This window comes from Lethenteron reissneri, chromosome 50 (assembly GCF_015708825.2).
Source record: "Lethenteron reissneri isolate LAM-NWPU_2019-01 chromosome 50, ASM1570882v1, whole genome shotgun sequence".
Lineage (NCBI taxonomy): Eukaryota > Metazoa > Chordata > Hyperoartia > Petromyzontiformes > Petromyzontidae > Lethenteron > Lethenteron reissneri.
In genome coordinates, this window is record NC_083828.1 from 9,662,563 (window position 1) to 9,682,562 (window position 20,000).

Below are 20,000 nucleotides of genomic sequence, written 5' to 3' on the forward strand. Positions count from 1 at the left end.
AACTAAAGAATATGGAAACCATCTGTCGCTAACGACCCCCCCTCCACCTCTGCCACCCTCCACTCCACCCCCCCCACCACGGCAACCGCGGCACGGAACGACGACACTGAAAAAAACAAAACACAACAACAACAAAAACCCCGAGCGAGCGTCTCGGTTTTTTTTCCCTCCGCGACCCCCCCCCCCCCCAACTGCGGGGTCTAACGGCGGCGTCTTCAGCTGCGGGCGGCGTGGCTCAGGGCAGCGCTTTGTGACCCCCCCCCCCCCCCGCGAGATCCCGTGGCGCGCTGCGCAGGAGGCTCGCGCCGAGTGCCCAAGCCCCGTCGCACCCTCTGTGGCTCCCACGGCGCTGCATAGGTTGGGCCTCGAGACTTGCTGGGACCGCTCCCCGCTGCTGGACGTGTCACAGCCACCGGCCCTCCGCCCTCCTGCCCAATATCTACGGCGGTGGTTCTCGACCAATTTGTTCGCTGCGACTGTTACGCCCCCCCCGCCCCCCCCCCCCGCCCCCCGCCTTGTTGAATTTTGTTTTTGACGACCGTCCTCGTGCATGCGGGGGGAGCGGTGGCGCAGCGGTTAGCGCCACGCTGCGCTACGAACCCGGCGACCCGGGTTCGATTCCCGCTCACGGCCACCAACACCGCCGGTGACGACTATCTGAACCGGTCCTGGGCCTCCCCCAGGTCGACTCGGCCTCAAATGAGTACCTGGCGTGGGTTGTAAACATCGCCACTGGGGAGACAAAGGCGACCGGGTCGTGGTGCTGGCCACCCCCCCCTCGTGTGCCGTGCCGGCCCTTCAAAGGTGCTCGCTAGCAGCACTTGCCCCAACAGTCTGTTAAGGCTACACGGGGGATCTTTGTCTTTGTTGTAGGACAATGCGTCGGCGTACGGACACGGCCAACTCGGTAAAGTCACGTAGAAGGGAAGTAATAAAATAATAAAGAAAAGAGGGAGGGGAAATGAGACCGCAGGCGATCGGTTGACATGAACGCTCGTTCGATGGCCGCTAGCGCCTTGATGGATATCAGGGTCACGGACCTCGGTGTGCCACGGTTGGCAAGATGTTGACTACCTCGCCTGGTGTACAGGAGGTCGTGGGTTCGATCCCGACCCTGACGCCTGTTGTATATTTGGAGTTTGCGTGTCTCTCTCTATCATCATCACGGTGGCTAGGAGATGTTAACTACCTCGCCTGGTATACAGGAGATCTTGGGTTTTATCCCGACCCTGACGCCTGCTGTATACTTGGAGTTTGCGTGTCTCTCTCTCTCATCATCATCATCACGGTGGCTAGGAGATGTTAACTACCTCGCCTGGTATACAGGAGGTCGTGGGTTTGATCCCGACCCTGACGCCTGCTGCTGTATATTTGGAGTTTGCCTGTCTCTCTCTCTCTCATCATCATCACGGTGGCTAGGAGATGTTAACTACCTCGCCTGGTATACAGGAGGTCGTGGGTTCGATCCCGACCCTGACGCCTGCTGCTGTATATGTGGAGTTTGCCTGTCTCTCTCTCTCTCATCATCATCACGGTGGCTAGGAGATGTCAACTACCTCGCCTGGTATACAGGAGGTCGTGGGTTCGATCCCGACCCTGACGCCTGCTGCTGTATATTTGGAGTGCGCCTGTCTCTCACCCCCCGTGGTCGTGTAGATTTTTCTCCGGGTCCTCCGTTTTTCCCTCCACATTTAGAATCAACTCTTCCTCCACGTTTGTGCGTTCAGAGCATTTGGCTGCTGTACATTTCCACGCGATAAGGAATCTCGTGCAGCTATCAGTTGTGACAGCCTGGTCGCTTCTCAAAAAAAGCTGTACAGCTCTCCACAAACAACAACAACAATCGCCATTCGCCACTAAGTGGCGGTGACGTCACCACGAAGCTTGTGCCAGGCAAACACACAGAGACACACACGCAACTAAGATACAGAAATAGGGGGATTATGGGTAAAAGACACTGACGCCACCACCGCCGTCACAATCACTGCCAACGCTTCAACCCTCCCTCCGGCAGATGCCGCAGCATCTGGACATCTGCGCCGAAAGAGCTTCGTAAGCCACATCGGATTCGTCCGATATAAATAGATATTCTGATTCCGCGACCTTCCAAAGCAAGCAAAAAGCGCGCGCGGCAAACAACAACAACAACAACGACAAGAACAACGACAACGACAACAACAAGATCAAGAACATTCGAAAACTCCGAACACGTGACCACTCCATCGGAGCAAGCAGCACGCACTAAAAACAAACCGACACCGTCATCGTGTTGCGATGGTGCCGCACATCGCAGGGATCACCGCGCCCACCGTCCCGCGCTCACCTGCACCCCGCCCCCCCCGCCCATCTCCTCGGCTCGTAGAGTCGCACTGCTGCCTCTCGGCAACCAGAAACACTTCGGGGCTCGGCGTTTTCGCCTAATAGGGCCCACCTCCCCCCTCCCCCCCGGCGCATGTGACCATCCGGGGAGCGCTGGTAGCATATAAAAAAAACCACGCACGTAGGTATGTTTTATATATATGACGGTAATAACGGTGATGGGTTGAACGCAGAACGGGCACGGGTAGGACGGTCGAAATGGATTTGGGGGGCGGCGGTGGTGGTGATGTTGGCAGTGGTGGGGGCGGGGGGGGGGGAATTAACGACGGCGGTCTAGCCTCTGCCACCGTGGCACTTTCCCACACACAAGGTGCCCTCTGGATCAAATTATTAATAGCAGCAGCAGCAGCAGCAGCAGCAGCAGCAGCAGCAGCAGCAGCAGCAGCAGCAGCAGCAGCAGCAGCAGCAGCAGCAGCAGCAGCAGCAGCAGCAGCAGCAGCAGCAGCAGCAGCAGCAGCAGCAAGCAGCAGCAGCAGCAGCAGCAGCAGCAGCAGCAGCAGCAGCAGCAGCAGCAGCAGCAGCAGCAGCAGCAGCAGCAGCAGCAGCAGCAGCAGCAGCAGCAGCAGCAGCAGCAGCAGCAGCAGCAGCAGCAGCAGCAGCAGCAGCAGCAGCAGCAGCAGCAGCAGCAGCAGCAGCAGCAGCAGCAGCAGCAGCAGCAGCAGCAGCAGCAGCAGCAGCAGCAGCAGCAGCAGCAGCAGCAGCAGCAGCAGCAGCAGCAGCAGCAGCAGCAGCAGCAGCAGCAGCAGCAGCAGCAGCAGCAGCAGCAGCAGCAGCAGCAGCAGCAGCAGCAGCAGCAGCAGCAGCAGCAGCAGCAGCAGCAGCAGCAGCAGCAGCAGCAGCAGCAGCAGCAGCAGCAGCAGCAGCAGCAGCAGCAGCAGCAGCAGCAGCAGCAGCAGCAGCAGCAGCAGCAGCAGCAGCAGCAGCAGCAGCAGCAGCAGCAGCAGCAGCAGCAGCAGCAGCAGCAGCAGCAGCAGCAGCAGCAGCAGCAGCAGCAGCAGCAGCAGCAGCAGCAGCAGCAGCAGCAGCAGCAGCAGCAGCAGCAGCAGCAGCAGCAGCAGCAGCAGCAGCAGCAGCAGCAGCAGCAGCAGCAGCAGCAGCAGCAGCAGCAGCAGCAGCAGCAGCAGCAGCAGCAGCAGCAGCAGCAGCAGCAGCAGCAGCAGCAGCAGCAGCAGCAGCAGCAGCAGCAGCAGCAGCAGCAGCAGCAGCAGCAGCAGCAGCAGCAGCAGCAGCAGCAGCAGGAGCAGCAGGAGGAGGATGATGAAAAGGACGAGGATGGGGGAAGAGGAAGATGAGTAGGACGGAGGAGGAGGAGGATGGAGCAGGAGCACCGGACCTCACCGCTGCACCGTGCCAAGTTCTCGCATCGCTCAGCACAACTCCTGCGGGCGTGGTGGTGCGGAACGTCGGGACGTCGTGGCAATTGCCGCAGGACGTCGTCAAGTGAGCACTCGAATTCGACGTCTCCATGGCGCACCTCATTGGCTCGCGAGTGACGACATCGCGTTGAAGAGTGAAACAGGAGGAGGATTTCTCCACAAATCTGGCTGTCGCCTGATGATGCCGGTCGCGAATGCTGCCGAAACGTCGTGCCCAGATTGTAAATGTTGTGGCTTTGCTCTCCGACACACCGGTGTTGCTGTACCGGTAACGAATTGGCCACGTTCTGTTTACGTGACAAACCTTACCAATCGGCTGTGTCGGGTGGTGGTGGTGGTGGCGGGTGAAAAAGACAACCCCCTCGTGTGCTTCATTTTAATTTCGTCCCGAATCATCGAGGACCCATCTTCTTGGGTCTTTCGGTAAAGTCACGTAGAAGGGAAGTAATAAGACCAGGTCTGTCGGGGAGACAGCTGTTTCCCCGACAGACCTGGTCTTCACCTGAGGACGGCTGCTTGCGTTGTGGCCGAAACGTCGTGAAAATTATTTTATTATGTTTTATTTTTTATTATTTTATTACTTCCCTTCTACGTGACTTTACCGAAAGAACCAAGAAGATGAATCCCTGCAGTCACGAAAGCTTTAAATCGAAATTCATCGAGGACCCGTGAGCGGACGGAGATTGTCGAGCGGCACGGCGACTTGCGACCACCCGCGACAAACACCGCAAAGCGTGACGCACCGTGACCTGGACACACGTGACCTGGTCACACGTGACCTGGCCACGGTCCGTGACCCGTGGCGGCCTGGCCACAAATGACAGCCCGACCGAGTGGCTCAGCACGTGGTAACTGATCGCACGTCGATTCTAAACGCGGAGGGAGAAAAAGCGGAGGAGCCGGAGAAAAACCCGCGCGACCGCAACGGGGGGGGGGGGGGGGAGAGACACGCAAACTTCAAACGTGCGCCGGGCATCGTCAGGCTCTGGGATCGAACCCACGACCTCCTGTATACCGGGCGAGCGCAAGGAGACGGAACGCGACAACCCACGCACCGGCATCGGCCGCCACCATCGTGGACTGGTTCTCGGGCAGCGACGGCGTCTCCTCCTGCTCCAGGCTCTGCGAGTCGTCCAGACCGTCCGCCTGGCTCGCGCTGAGCTCCGACTCCTGCTCCAGGTACTCATCCTCCTCGCTGGCGTGAGGGCGGCAGGGAAGGAGGGGGGAGGGGCGGACCGCACGCAGAGGGGGACAGCGCGTCAGCGACGTCCAGGCGACGTGTTAGCGCGGCGCAGAGCAGCGCTTGTCCTACGCCTGTGGATCCCCGCCGTAGATGACGACGCCGCAGCGGCTTTGTTACCCCTCCCGCTGCATGAGGCTCGCGGCGAGCTCCAAAGTCTCATTTCGATTTAAAGCTTTCGTGACTGCAGGGATTCATCTTCTTGGTTCTTTCGGTAAAGTCACGTAGAAGGGAAGTAATAAAATAATAAAAATAAAACATTATAAAATAATTCTCACGGCGTTTCGGCCACAACGCAAGCAGCAGACGCTGTCTCCCCGACAGACCTGGTCTTCACCTGAGGACGGCTGCTTGCGTTGTGGCCGAAACGTCGTGAGAATTATTTTATTATGTTTTATTTTTATTATTTTATTATCTCCCTTCTACGTGACTTCACCTCCAAAGTCTCGCCGCACCCTCTGGCTCCCACCGCGTTGCCCCCGTTGGGCCTCAGGACTCGTGGAGACCGCTCCCCGTTGGCCATGTCGTAGCCACCGGCCCTCCGTCCTCCTGCCCGATATCTACGGCGGTGGTTCTCGACCAATTTGATAGCTGCGACTGTTACACCCCCCACACCCCCCCACCCAACTTGTTGAATTTAGTTTCAACCCAAGATACCAGCCACCTTGCCCGACCCCCAACATGGTTGTGGAAAATAAATGGACGAATAATGAACGTCAATGTCTTGTGAGGTGTACAACATAACATAACTAGCTAAGTAACCGCAAGCGAATTAAATAAGATTCAACGGACGCTCTGCACGCGTGGCGGAATTAGTTCCGCGCGCTGGTTTGAAACCACGTCGCCTACGATCAGCGAGTTCAGAAAGGTCTTTCACATCGTTCTGGTTTGCCCTGTGGATGTAAATGTAATCATTGTTATTTTATATTGGCAGATTCATACGTGATTATTCGCCAATTTACTCTCATGCATTATATAATTTCACACTTTTATAAGTCTGGGACATTGCCACGTACCGCCCCCCTCCGCCCCCCCCGGGTGTCCGCGTACCCCTGGTACAGAACCACTCGTGTGGACGATGGACCTCGCACGCCAGTTCGTTGCGCGTGTCGTACTCTATGTCCAACTCTGCTCAGGCCGCCCGCCAGTCACGTGACCTCCCGTCAAATCATGTGACCTCCCGCCAGTCACGTGACCTCCCGTAAAATCATGTGACCTCCCGCCAGTCACGTGACCTCCCGCCAGTCACGTGACCTCCCGTCAAATCACGTGACCTCTCGCAAGTCACGTGACCTCCCGTAAAATCACGTGACCTCTCGCAAGTCACGTGACCTCCCGTAAAATCACGTGACCTCCCGCCAGTCACGTGACCTCCCGTAAAATCACGTGACCTCTCGCAAGTCACGTGACCTCCCGTAAAATCACGTGACCTCTCGCAAGTCACGTGACCTCCCGCCAGTCACGTGACCTCCCGTAAAATCACGTGACCATCGCTCTAAATCCCTCCCCTCTGCCCGCCCCCCTGTGAAAACACAAACAAACCCACCCCGTGCAGCTCGGTCCTTCCTTCTCTCTTCTCCCTTCTCATCACAATCACCATCCCTCTCATCCCCGACATCTTGGCTGTCCCCCCCTCCTCCTTCCCCCTCCCCCCCTCCTCATCCCCCCCCCCCCCTCCTCTGATCCTACTCCTCCTGCCTCTCCCTCTCTTCCAGCCCCTCCCCCCCGTCCGCTGCCCTGTTGCGCAAGCAACTCCAGTCCCCTTCCCGTCATCGTCGTCGTGAGCCACGGGTTAAAGGTTTTTACGCAACAACAGTGAACTCACCGTGACGAAAGATAAGTGGGCAACTGCAGAGGTCGGCCGTGGTATGATCAAACACTGGGCGCCACAATGGCGAGATGTTAACTACCTCGCCTGGTATGGAGGAGATCGTGGGTTCGATCACGACCCTGATGGTGTTGCGTTACGCGGCGCACGGCCGTGGGCTGTGCCGCCAATTAAAGGTGACCGGGCAGGACGCGATGTCCGCACCCCTCCTGCATCCCCCTGCTGCCCCCTCCCCCCAGAGAGGGGCCACCGGGCTTGCTGGGTAAAATCGTCCACGAGCCCTTGGGGCCAAGTCGATCGCCGGGAGAGAAGGCGCGGCGTCAATAATCGGAAGAGACGGCGTTTAATTTTCTCAATTAGTGAATGCGATTATTTTGTTTTCTTACATTAACGTCTTTTGGGCAGCGCAAGCCTCCGTCGGTCAGAGAACGAACGCGCTGAAGCGGACGCCACAGCGCGACCTCTCATCAAATCCCCGCCAGCACGGACACGTGTGTACGCACGCTACGTTGAACATCTTTCACACCGTACGTAGCCGACCGTGGATAATTGGAAGTGCTAAGCGACCGCCCCCCCCCAAACCCCCCCGGTTCCACGCAGTACAGGGAGACGTCGTGAATTCGGGGGGGCCCCCGTTTCCCTTCCCTCCCTCCCCTCCCTCCCACCCTCCCACTCTCCCTCCCACCCTCCCTCCCCTCCCACCCTCCCTCCCCTCCCACCTTTCCTCCCACCCTCCCTCCCACCCTCCCTCCCCTCCCACCCTCCCACCCTCCCACCCTCCCTCCCTCCCACCCTCCCACCCTCCCACCCTCCCCTCCCACCCACCGAATGGTTGACCCCTGCAGCCGGTCGATCTTCTTGTTGAGCTCGGCGATGACGCTGTGCAGCTCGGTGATGCGCTCCTCGTAGCGGAGGGTCGCCTTCTCCCGCAGCTCCTCGTTCTCACGCATGAGGCAGGCGGGCTCGCGCTGCGCACGCACACAACAAACACAAAGATCCCCCGTGTAGCCTTAGCAGACTGTCGGGGCAAGTGCTGTTAGTGAGCAGCACCTACGAAGGCCGGCATGGCACGCGAGGGGGGGGGGGGGGGTGGCCAGCGCCACGCCCGGCCGCCTTTGTCTCCCCAGTGGCGATGGTTTACACACCGCACCAGGTACTCATTTGAGGCTGAGTCGACCTAGTGGAGGCCCTGGACCGGTTCAGATAATCGTCACCGGTGTTTGGCGGCCAAGAGCGGGAATCGAACTCGGGTCGGCAGGTTCGTGGTGCAGCTGCGAAAACCGCTGCGCCACCGCTCCCCACATGGACGCACAAACACAGACAAAGATCCACGGTATAGCTTTCAACAAACTGTAGGGGCAAGTGCTGTTAGTGAGCACTTATGAAGGCCGGAACGGTACATAAGATGGAGCATGGCATACACCACGCCCGGCCGCCTTTGTCTCCCCAGTGGCGATGTTTACTACACACCGCACCAGGAACTCATTTGAGGCCGAGTCGACCTAGGGGAAGCCCTGGACCGGTTCAGATAATCGTCAAGGGTGTTGGCCATGAGCGGGAATCGAACCCGGGTCGCCGGGTTCGTAGCGCAGCGCGCTAACCGCTGCACCACCGCTCCCCACAGTCGGGCACACACAGACACACAACAAAGCGCCACCATTCGTCCTTTCGGATTGTTGGTGCCGTTGGCGAGCGTCACGGGACGGCTATGAAAACGACAGAGCACGCCGCGGTTACGGACTACAGTAATCCCTCGCCACTTCGCGGTTCAAGTTTCGCGGCCTCAGTGCATCGCGGATTTTTCGAACTGATTTAAAGGCCTCATTATACCTGTGCAGTAGCACCATCATCATCATTCATCATCACATTCATCGAACTGCACAGGTCTGTCATCGTAGTCATTGTCATCGTCATTGTCATTGTCGTCATTACTGGAGTCAAGTCTCAAGATACTACCGTCATTGGTGAGTGTAGAACACCATAATACGTATCGTATGAGAGACAGAGAGTGAATGTATAATATTAAGGTTTAATAATTAAATAGATTTAAGTAAAATATATAAAGTATAAATATACATATTTTAAACATTCTGGTACCCACACACACATATACGGAAATTCCTAGGGGGCCAATCCTATTTCGCGGATTTTCACCTATCGCGAGGGGTTCCGGGCCCCATTAACCGCGATAAACGAGGGGTCACTGTACACTTTCGTCGCTTCACTGCTGGACAGGCGGCCTCCCGATTGGCGCGTCGATCATCGACGTTGTCTGTCCGACCAGACTTCGCCACGCTCGTCAGTGCGCGGGAGGCGGCGGCGGAGACGGGAGAGCAGTCACGTTGCGGTGCGCTAACCGCTGCGCCGCCGCTCCCCCCGCACCCCCACCCGCAGCTTAGGGACAAGGGGGTCGATAGCGCAACGCAACTCGGATGTGCAAAGGGGCCGTCCATAAATGACGTCACGCGATTTTGACCCCCCCCCCCCTTCGTCACACGGCATCACAAAAAGTCAGACCCCTCCCTCAAATATGACGTCACAAAGCTCTGCCCCCCCCCAAAATAAAACATGCTTCAAATCGCTTTAAACTATTGTCATTGTAGTGCGTATTTAATGTGGCGCTGCACTCTGATGTTGTAGGAGAAAACATTCATTAAAAAGTTTATTTAATTAAGTAGAACGTGTTGTCTATATTTGTTTAAAGTTGCGCATTTTTACGTGACGTCACATTTCTCAAACCCTGCACCCCCCAGGTGCGTGACGTCATTTATGGACGGCCCCAAAGGCGTCTCGAAGGACGCCTCAACCCTGACGCGAGCCGCGCCGCGTGGGGCGGTGACCTCAGGCTGGCCCCCGTCGGGGAGGGCCCAGACCACGTGGCCGAGAGACCACGCGGCTCCGAGAGACCACGCGGCTCCGAGAGACCACGCGGCTCCGAGAGACCACGCTGCGCCGAGAGACCACGCGGCTCCGAGAGACCACGCGGCTCCGAGAGACCACGCGGGCTCCGAGAGACCACGCGGCTCCGAGAGACCACGCGGCTCCGAGAGACCACGCGGCTCCGAGAGACCACGCGGCTCCGAGAGACCACGCGGCGCCGGAGACCACGCGGCGCCGAGAGACCACGCGGCGCCGAGAGACACGCGGCGCGAGAGCCACGCGGCGCCGAGAGACCACGCGGCGCCGAGAGCCCACGCGGCGCCGAGAGACCACGCGGCGCCGGAGAGACCACGCGGCGGCCGAGAGACCACGCGGCTCCGAGAGACCACGCGGCGCCGAGAGACCACGCGGCTGCCGAGAGACCACGCGGCTCCGAGAGACCACGCGGCTCCGAGAGACCACGCTGGCTCCGAGAGACCACGCGGCGCCGAGGAGACCACGCGGCGCCGAGAGACCACGCGGCGCCGAGAGACCACGCGGCGCCGAGAGGACCACGCGGCGCCGAGAGACCACGCGGGCCGAGAGACCACGCGGAGCCGAGAGACCACGCGGCGCCGAGAGACCACGCGGCGCCGAGAGACCACGCGGCGCGAGAGACCACAGCGGCGCCGAGAGACCACGCGGCGCCGAGAGACCACGCTGGCGCCGAGAGACCACGCGGCGCCGAGAGACCACGCGGCGCCGAGAGACCACGCGGCGCCGAGAGACCACGCGGCTCCGAGAGACCACGCGGCTCCGAGAGACCACGCGGCGCCGAGAGACCACGCGGCGCCGAGAGACCACGCGGCGCCGAGAGACCACGCGGCGCCGAGAGACCACGCGGCGCCGAGAGACCACGCGGCGCCGAGAGACCACGCGGCGCCGAGAGACCACGCGGCGCCGAGAGACCACGCGGCGCCGAGAGACCACGCGGCGCCGAGAGACACGCGGCGCCGAGAGACCACGCGGCGCCGAGACACCACGCGGCTCCGAGAGACCACGCGGCTCCGAGAGACCACGCGGCTCCGAGAGACCACGCGGCTCCGAGAGACCACGCGGCTCCGAGAGACCACGCGGCTCCGAGAGACCACGCGGCTCCGAGAGACCACGCGGCGCTGAGACACCACGCGGCTCTGAGAGACCACGCGGCGCTGAGAGACCACGCGGCGCTGAGACACCACGCGGCTCTGAGAGACCACGCGGCTCTGAGAGACCACGCGGCTCTGAGAGACCACGCGGCGCTGAGAGACCACGCGGCTCTGAGAGACCACGCGGCGCTGAGAGACCACGCGGCTCTGAGAGACCACGCGGCTCTGAGAGACCACGCGGCTCTGAGACCACGTGGCTGAGAGACCCGTGTCAATGCGGGATTCCAATTGTGGGGTGGGAGGGGAGGGGGCAAGGAAGGGTGGTGGGGGGGAGATAGCTGGGGTCACAAAGCAGCCCGTGAACTTATACCACATCAATACACGCACACTTGCGCATAAGTGCACACACACACACGCACACACACTTGCGCATAAGTGCACACACACACACGCACACACACGTGCACACGCACACACACGTGCACACATGCACATGCGCGCACACACACACGCACGCACACACGCGCACACACGCACGCAGACACGCACACACGCACGCAGACGCACACACACACGTGCACACACACACGTACGCACACACACACTTGCACACACATGCACATGCGCAAACACGCGCACGCACGCACACGGGCAGTGTAAATGAAGTCCAGCGCGATGCACAATTTGGTCAAGCGTCATGCCCGGCCGTCTTTGTCTCCCCAGTGCCGACAGTACGTTTGTTTACTGCATACCGCACCAGGTGCTCATTTGAGACGGAGTCGACCTAGGGGAGGCCCAGGCCCGGTTCAGCCATTCGTCACTTGCGTTGTCCAGTGCACTAACTACAACACTACCGCTACCCACACGCACAACCCGCACAACAACAACAACAACCGCCATTCGCCACTAAGTGGCGGTGACGTCACCACGACGCTTGTGCCAGGCTATGTGCACCTTGAGGCCACGTGAAGTGTCGAACGCCCGCTGGCAGGAGGTCACGGGGCAGACTCAGGTGCCACGGGTCGACTGACACACACCAAGAAAAATATCTCCTGTACATCCTTGACAGACTGTAGGGGGAAGTGCTGTTAGCGAGCACCTATCAAGGCCGGCACGGCTCACGAGGGGGTGAGAGAGTGGCCAGCACCACGCCCGGCCGCCTTTGCCTCCCCAGTGGCGCGATGTTTACACACCGCACCAGGTACTTATTTGAGGCTGAGTCGACCCAGGGGAGGCCCAGGATCGGTTCAGATAATCGTCACTGGCGTTGGTGGCCGTGGGCGGGAATCGAACTCGGCAATCTGCTGGGTTCGTAGCGCAGCGCGCTGACCGCTGCACCACCGCTCCCACACTCGACAATTCACGCACAGTGACTTACAAAGACAAAGATCCCCCGTGTAGCCTTAACAGACTGTTGGGGCAAGTGCTGTTAGCGAGCACCTGTGAAGGCCGTCACGGCACACGAGGGGGTGGGTGGCCAACACCACGCCCGGCCGCCTTTGTCTCCCTAGTGGCGATGTTTACACATCGCACCAAGTACTCATTTGAGGCTGAGTAGACCTAGGGGAGGCCCGGGACCGTTCAGATAATCGTCACTGGTGTTGGCCGTGAGCGGGAATCGAACCCGGGTCGCCAGGTTCATAACGCAGCACGCTAACCGCTACACTACCGCACACACAGTGACACACACACACAGTGACACACATACACAGTGACACACACACACACAGTGACACACACAGTGACACACACACACAGTGACACACACAGTGACACACACACACAGTGACACACACAGTGACACACACACAGTGACACACAGTGACACACACACACAGTGACACACACACACACAGTGACACGCACACACACGTGTGTGCGTGGAACCCGCCACGCACGTGTGCGCACCACGAGGAATTAGAGGCATTGCCGGAAAGGCAAAACGAGGATCACGTGGTGCTGCCCGAAATTAATCAGCAGCAGATGGGCGGCGCAACGTCACGGCAGTAACGAAGAGGAGAAGGGGAGGGGGGGCAACCGCGGAGGCCCCGTTTGTTTGACAATTAGCGATGCGTGAGGCTCGTTAGGGCAGGACGGAGGCAGCGCGCCAGCGCGAGTACACGCGCGCGGACAGAGGGCGAGCGGAGGGAGAGCGGAGAGAGAGCGGAGAGAGAGAAAGAGCGGAGAGAGAGTGGACAGAGAGTGGACAGAGAGAGAGCGGAGGGAGAGGGGACAGAGAGAGAGTGGAGAGAGAGAGAGAGAGCGAGGGAGCGGAGAGCAGATTTCGCCTCGTACGCGGGGAGCAACCCCCCGCGGGCATTCTCCTCCCATCACCGATTCTCGCTCGGCTCTGAACCCCCCCACCCCTCGCCCCCACCCCCCCCACCCCTCGCCCCCACCCCTCACCCCTCGCCCCCACCCCCCCACCCCCGTTTCCTCCGAAACTATTCCCAGCCGCCCCCCACACCGCCCCCCCCCCGCCCCCACTTCTCCAAAACGGTATCTGATTGCTTCCAAAACACTCCACACATCCTGACACGAGATGCATTATTCAGAAGACCTCTCCTCTCGGGTTTTTTTTAAACCCCCCACCCACCCAACCCCCACCCACCCCACACCTCCTCCGTTCAAGCCGAGAGGCCGCGCCTGGCTGCGCGCTGGCTACGACGCTGGCGCGCGCGAACACGGCTCGGCACGGCACGGCACGGCACGGCCCCGGGCGAAATCGCGCGGGTCCGTGTGACTTGTGCTAACGCACGCCACCACCGCCACCACCGGTGGCGGTGATGAAGACGATGAAGACGATGAAGACAATGATGATGATGATGAAGACGATGATGAAGACGATGATGAAGACGACGCTGATGACATTGACGACGACGATGACGACGACGATGGCCGGCGGTCGACACCAACGACCCGAGCTGCAGCTAACAGCGGAGGAAAAAAAATCGTCCCAGAGGACTACCGCCACGGAGATGGAGCGATGACATATACAGGCGTCAGGGTCGGGATCGAACCCACAACCTCCTGCGTACCAGGCGAGGTAGTTAACATCTCCTCGCCACCGTGGCGCACCGAGATCTGCGATCCTCTACCTATCGAGGTGTTGCCGGCCACCGGGTCGAGCGCTCGGACGGGCGACTACGACATCCGTAAGACCAGGTGCTACAGGCTGCGGCGAACGGCGCAGAGCGGCGTGCACTTCCACGATCCTCGCGGTTTTGACCCCAACGCGCGTGGGGTCGCGGTGGCAGCTGCTCATCCAGCAGCGGATCGCGCCTGCGTGAGAACGGTGCCGGGCAAGGACCACGGCCCGGAAAAATCAAAACAAACGCAATCCGTCAACGGACACTGCGGCGGCGGCGAGCGGCGAGCACCGAACGCGTTTAAAGCGACCTCCATGTGGGTGCCCTTTGTAAAAAAAAGATGCAAGTCTGCCCCCTCCCCCCCCCTACTTTTAGTTTTTTCACAGCACGACGGGACGATCGCATTCGCGGCACGCACAAAAAGAAGACAAAGCTCCCCGCCACGGACTGTTTGGGGCTAGCGAGCAGCGCCTATGAAGGCCGGCACGGCACGCGCGGGGTCGGTGATCAGCACCACGCCCGACCGCCTTTGTCTCCCCAGTGGCGATGTTTCCACACCGCACCAGGTACTCCTTTGAGACCGAGTCGACCTAGGGGAGGCCCAGGACCGGTTCAGATAATCGTCACCGGTGTTGGCCGTGAGCGGGAGTCGAACCCGGGTCGTCGGGGTTCATAGCGCAGCGCGCTGACCGCTACGCCACCGCTCCCCAGGGACACACGCACACAGACACACACAGAGACACACACACACAGACACACACACAGACACACACACACAGACACACACACAGACACACACACACAGACACACACACACAGACACACACAACAACAACAACAACCGCCATTCGCCACTAAGTGGCGGTGACGTCACCACGATGCTTGTGCCAGGCCAAGTGCACCTTGAGGCCACGTGAAGTGTCGAACGCCCGCTGGCAGGAGGTCACGGGGCAGACCCAGCAGGTGCCACGGGTCGACTGACTGAGATGACCGAGATGACACACACAGACAGACACACACACAGATACACACACACACACAGACACACACACGAACTAAAACACAACTCTTACAAAAAAATAAATGAGATGCGGGGCTGCTACAAACGGAGGGGGTGGGGGTTTGTGGTGCATTTGGGTCACTCGGCGCTCCCCGTTGGGAGGTGGGGAAGGAATATATTTGTTTTGTAAGCGCAAAAAAGTCACAAATGAATAATGACCGAGTGCGTTGTGTGACTGGCCGGATCCGTGGCATCGCGCCGGGGATATGAACTGAACTATTTTTTGTTATTTTACGAGGTAAGGGCCCAACAGAGCTGGCCATCACGAACGATGGCTCAACGAAGTGGCTTATTGCGTGGACATTTATAGCAGCAACCTCATATTCGTCAAGGCGTTGTGTTGATTCGAAATGTGGAGGGAAGAAAACCGGAGGACCCGGAGAAAAATCTACATGACCACCACAGGGAGAGAAACTCCAAATATACAGCAGCAGGCGTCAGGGTCGGGATCGAACCCACGACATCCTGTGTACCAGGCGAGGTAGTTAACATCTCCTAGCCACCGTGATGATGATGAGAGAGAGAGACGCAAACTCCGAATAGACAGCAGACATCGTCAGGGTCGGGATCGAACCCACGACCTCCTGTGTACCAGGCGAGGTAGTCAACATCTCCTAGCCACCGTGATGATGATGAGAGAGAGAGAGACGCAAACTCCAAATATACAGCAGGCATCGTCAGGGTCGGGATCGAACCCACGACCTCCTGTATCCCAGGCGAGGTAGTTAACATCTCCTAGCCACCGCGGCGCCCCTCAGATTCGGCACCACGGACGTTCGCTCCACAACCGAAACTAGAAGTGAGATGCGTAGAGAGCCGTGCAGCAAAAACAAAAGATAAAATGAAATAAATTTCGTGAAAAAAAATAATGATAAAAATAAAAACCCGCGGGCACACCACGCGGGCAACCGCTGATGCCGATCTTTAATTTCTCAATTACGATTTTCGATAACGGGGAAACAGACGCAGAGGGAACCGGAGTGCGAGCAGGTGTCGGGCGATCGACGCACGCATATTAAACCACCCGCGCTGCGATGCAGCTGAAGGCGCAGCCCCTGAAACTGCTTTACTGGGCATCTGTGAAAAAAAAGAGCTCCATATCTCATCGGATTGTTCCTCCAGTCTCAATAAAGATTCAGATTCTGCTCGCGCCTCCTGTTTTAATTCACTGGCCAGGGTACAGCGAAGGCAGCTGTGAGTTTCGAGACAAATCGCTCAACGTTCACCGGTTGTCGGACGGAGTTGAAATGTGCACTGCGGTCAACAACGCATCGCTTATAGGAGATGTTATCTCCCTCGCCTGATATGGGTTCGAATTCCGACCCCGACACCTGCTGTTTATTTGGAGTTTGCGTCTCTTTCTCTCTGATCATCATTACGGTGGCTAGGAGATGTTAACTACCTCGCCTGGTATACAGGAGGTCGTGGGTTCGATCCGGACCCTGACACCTGCTGTATTTTTGGAGTTTGCGCGTCTCTCCCTGTGGTCGTGTGGATTTATCTCCAGGTCCTCTGGTGTTTTCCTCCACCTGTGTGCGTTAAGAGCATTTGGCTGCTATGAATGTCCCCATATTGAACCACCACTTCGTTTAGCTTAGAGTAGGTAGGCGAGTGACACAGTTGACGAGTGGGTGAGCGAGCCACTGCGGGTTTAAAGGCAATGCCTCGACGTTTACCGGCTACGAGGCCGAGTTGAGGAATGCATCGCACTCAATACAGAGCGGCGGTCTTCAGTGCAAGGCCCGCGGGCCACTGGAGGCCCCCCGACACAACACACACAGAGTGACAACACCGCCCCATCATCATCATCGTCGTCGTGGTGGCGCTGTCACGAACTCCGAAAGGTTTCAAACGGTGTGGCTATCGGCAGATACCAGCAACATGTCTACGTACACCTACCCGCACAGATTGACTCTCCCAACCAACCCAACGAGCGTTACCGTTCAACAGCGTGACCGGCCCTCGGGTCCCCCTCTCCGTAAATGAAGGCTTCGTTTGTTGGTTTGACGAGCTACACGGACCGTCCCGTTCAGCCGGGGCCAGCGAAGAGCCGGGGCATCCCGGGCGGATCGCAATGACGCACGCCGCTCGGCAGTTGACGTCCCCGCAAACACAAGTAGCAAGCCGAGAGGGACGGGGAGTGGATCCCAGCAAACCGAGATTTCACGTCGACCTTCTCGGAGTGAGGGGCGACCGCCCGTGCCTCCCGTTCCCTCGACGTTGACTCGGGCGTGTTGGAAGGGGTGCGGCCGGCACCCGAAGGCTTTTTTATTCTTGGGTTTTTTCCGGTAAAGTCACGTAGGTAAAAAATTTAATTTATATTATTTTTATTTTACTTTTATTAATTTGAATTTTTTTACCTACGTGACTTTACCGAAAAAACCTAAGAATATGAATCCTTGCAGTCACGAAAGCTTCAAATCTAGCACCGAAAGCTTTTGCCCGCCGCACGCGATCTTTCCGACAGACGGACTCGGTGGTCGAACAGAAGCGCGGTCGAACGCGCCGGGGGATGGAGTCTGACCTGGCGACCTTCTGGATCGCATGTCCAGCGTTGCTGCTGACTGTTACTCCACCACTGTGGCAGGGCGGTGAGCGAAGGCAGGAGGGGTGAGAGGGGGAGATGGTGAGGGGAGGGGGGAATAGAAATGGAAGTGGTCGGGAGGGCGACAGGGCTAGATCACCTGATCGGGAAGAAGCCAAAAGCGAATCCAAAAACTATTTTAATTTCACCAGGTAAGGCCCACTGAGCTGTAGGTAGTTCTTTTTCAGAAGTGACCTGGCCATCACCAATGATAGCTCAACGAAGTGGGCTCATCATCATCATCACGTGGAAACTCACAGCAGTCAAATACTCTACAAACGCGTGATGTCGATTCTAAACGCGGACGGGGGAAAGAATCGGAAGAGCCGGAGAAAACAATCCACGCGACCACCACAAACCTCCGAATCCCTCCCCCCCCCCTCTCATCTGTACATGTATCTGTCCCTCTCTAAATCAGCTCGTGTCTCCCGTAAACCACGTGACCTGTCTACGGATGTGGCCACCTCCACTCTGAACCCCTCCGCCCTTTCCCCACCGCCCACTGTGAGAACAGACGCCGCTCCTCCGTGCAGCAGCAGCGTCGTAGAGATCCTGATGCAGCCTCCCCCTGCCTCCCCCCCTCCATAAGAGGGTTTTTTTTGGGGTTAGATCGCGTAAATATAGGTGTGTCGTTAAACCCGCCACCACCCAACACGGCCAATTAGTACGGTTTCTCACGTTAACAAAACATGCCAATTAGTTACTAGTTCGGCACTAACCGGTTGTGTGTTGGACAATAAACCCACTACAACATTTACCATTATAGTGTAGTGTATAGTGTAGTGTCGTATACTAGTTCAGCAACTAACCGGTTGTGTGTAGGAGAGTAAACCCACTACAACATTTACAATTATAGTGTAGTGTATAGTGTAGTGTATAGTGTAGTGTATAGTGTAGTGTAGTATACTAGTTCAGCAACTAACCGGTTGTGTGTTGGAGAGTAAACCCACTACAACATTTACAATTCGAGCACCTTGAGATGTCGACGGTAATTACAACAACAACCACCAGCATCATCGGGCGACAGCCAGTAATTACAATCAGCATCATCGGGCGGACAGCCAAAGTTTGCGGGGAAATCCTCCAGCGGATTCGGGGGTCAAAGCGAACTGGCGCTCTTTACCAACAGATGCATGGCAGCAACGAAGCAGAAGCAGCAGCAGCACATTCTGCGCGCACGCGGCTGGATGGGCCACACGTGTGCCAGGAAGGGGGGTGACACGCGTGTGATTAGCGGGGGGGTTGACACAGTGGGGGGGGGTGGGGGGGGGGTGATGCAAGCTGCGTCCTGGCCACCCCTCTCCGAGTGAAAAGGGAAAACGCACGTGGCCCTGCCAATGGACCGACACCTGCATTTTGGTTTTCCCAGCAGGGGAGTGGGGTGCTAGTGGGGGTGCGCGCCGGCCCATCTGGTCGAGGAGGAGGCCGCGCCAGCCGCTGCTGCAATCACGGGCCCCAGCGTGACATCTCGGGAGGTCGGCAAAGAGTAGAACACGAAGATTCCCCACCCCCCCCCCCTCCTCGTGTAGCCTTCAATGGTGCTGCCAGCGATCATCAGGGCACAACAGGCGGGTGGTCCACACGCCACGTGCCCCCGATGTCCACACACCGCAGCAGGCGTTCATTTAATGCCGAGTCTACCTAGCGGAGGCCCAGGAGAGGTTCGTGAATTCGCCGTTGCTGGTTGTGAGCGGGAATGGAACTTCGCGTCGCCAGATTCGCAGAGCAGTGAGCTTAACCTCTGCACCACGGCTCCCCACTCACAAAGACAAAGATCCCCCATATATACTTCATTGACTGTTCGTGCAAGTGCAGTTAGCGAGCACCTATTAAGGCCGGCACGGCACACTAAGGGAGGTTTGGTGGCCAACACCACGCCCGGCCGCCTTTGTCTCCCCGGTGGCGATATTTACACACCGCACCAGGTACTCGTTTGATGCGCACACACATGCGCGTTGCGCACTAAAGACAAAGTTTCCCCGTGAAACCTCCGCAGACTGTTGGGGCAAGTGCTGTTAGCGAGCAACTATGACGGCCGGCACGGGACGGAACACGAGGAGGCTCCTGGCCAACTTTGTCTCCCCCAGTGGTGATGTTTGCGCACCGCACAAGCGTACTTCATTTGAGGCTGAGTCGACCGAATGAACGCGTACACACACACACACACACGTGTACGTGCTCTCTGTACGTGCTCTCTGTGCATGTGTGTGCGCGTGTGGATGTGTGCCCCCCCCCCCCCCCCCAACTACGAAGAGTTGCAATAATCGCCCGCGGAGTTGGGACAGCAGCTGCCACATTGTGGTGATCCACATCGAGACCTCTCGCGACTCTTCAATGATTTTCACGCTTGAAATGCGACTTTTTTTTCAAACTTCTCTCTCTCTCTCCCCCAAACCCCCACCTCCGCCGCCGACAGCAGAAAACAAAAAAAACTCGC

At 58.4% G+C, this 20,000-nt stretch overlaps 2 protein-coding genes across 2 annotated transcripts in view; one reads left to right on the plus strand and one right to left on the minus strand.

The window, feature by feature from the left end:
- Nucleotides 1–3,032: 3,032 nt before the first annotated feature.
- LOC133355227 (putative uncharacterized protein DDB_G0271606) lies at nucleotides 3,033–3,611 on the plus strand (the record flags this gene model as incomplete). Its single annotated transcript, XM_061572599.1, has 1 exon — nucleotides 3,033–3,611. A coding segment is annotated over one exon (579 nt), but the record flags the coding sequence as incomplete, so codon positions are not given.
- Nucleotides 3,612–4,410: 799 nt separating this feature from the next.
- The window catches only part of LOC133355026 (colorectal mutant cancer protein-like), a 55,656-nt gene continuing 40,066 nt past the window's right edge, over nucleotides 4,411–20,000 (minus strand). Inside the window, exons 2-4 of the mRNA XM_061572282.1 lie at nucleotides 7,649–7,791; nucleotides 4,811–4,950; nucleotides 4,411–4,457 (exon numbers count right to left, since the gene is read on the minus strand). Coding sequence (XP_061428266.1) covers nucleotides 4,411–4,457; nucleotides 4,811–4,950; nucleotides 7,649–7,773 — 312 coding nt within the window. The 5' untranslated portion in view covers nucleotides 7,774–7,791. The remainder of the gene's footprint in view (nucleotides 4,458–4,810; nucleotides 4,951–7,648; nucleotides 7,792–20,000) is intronic.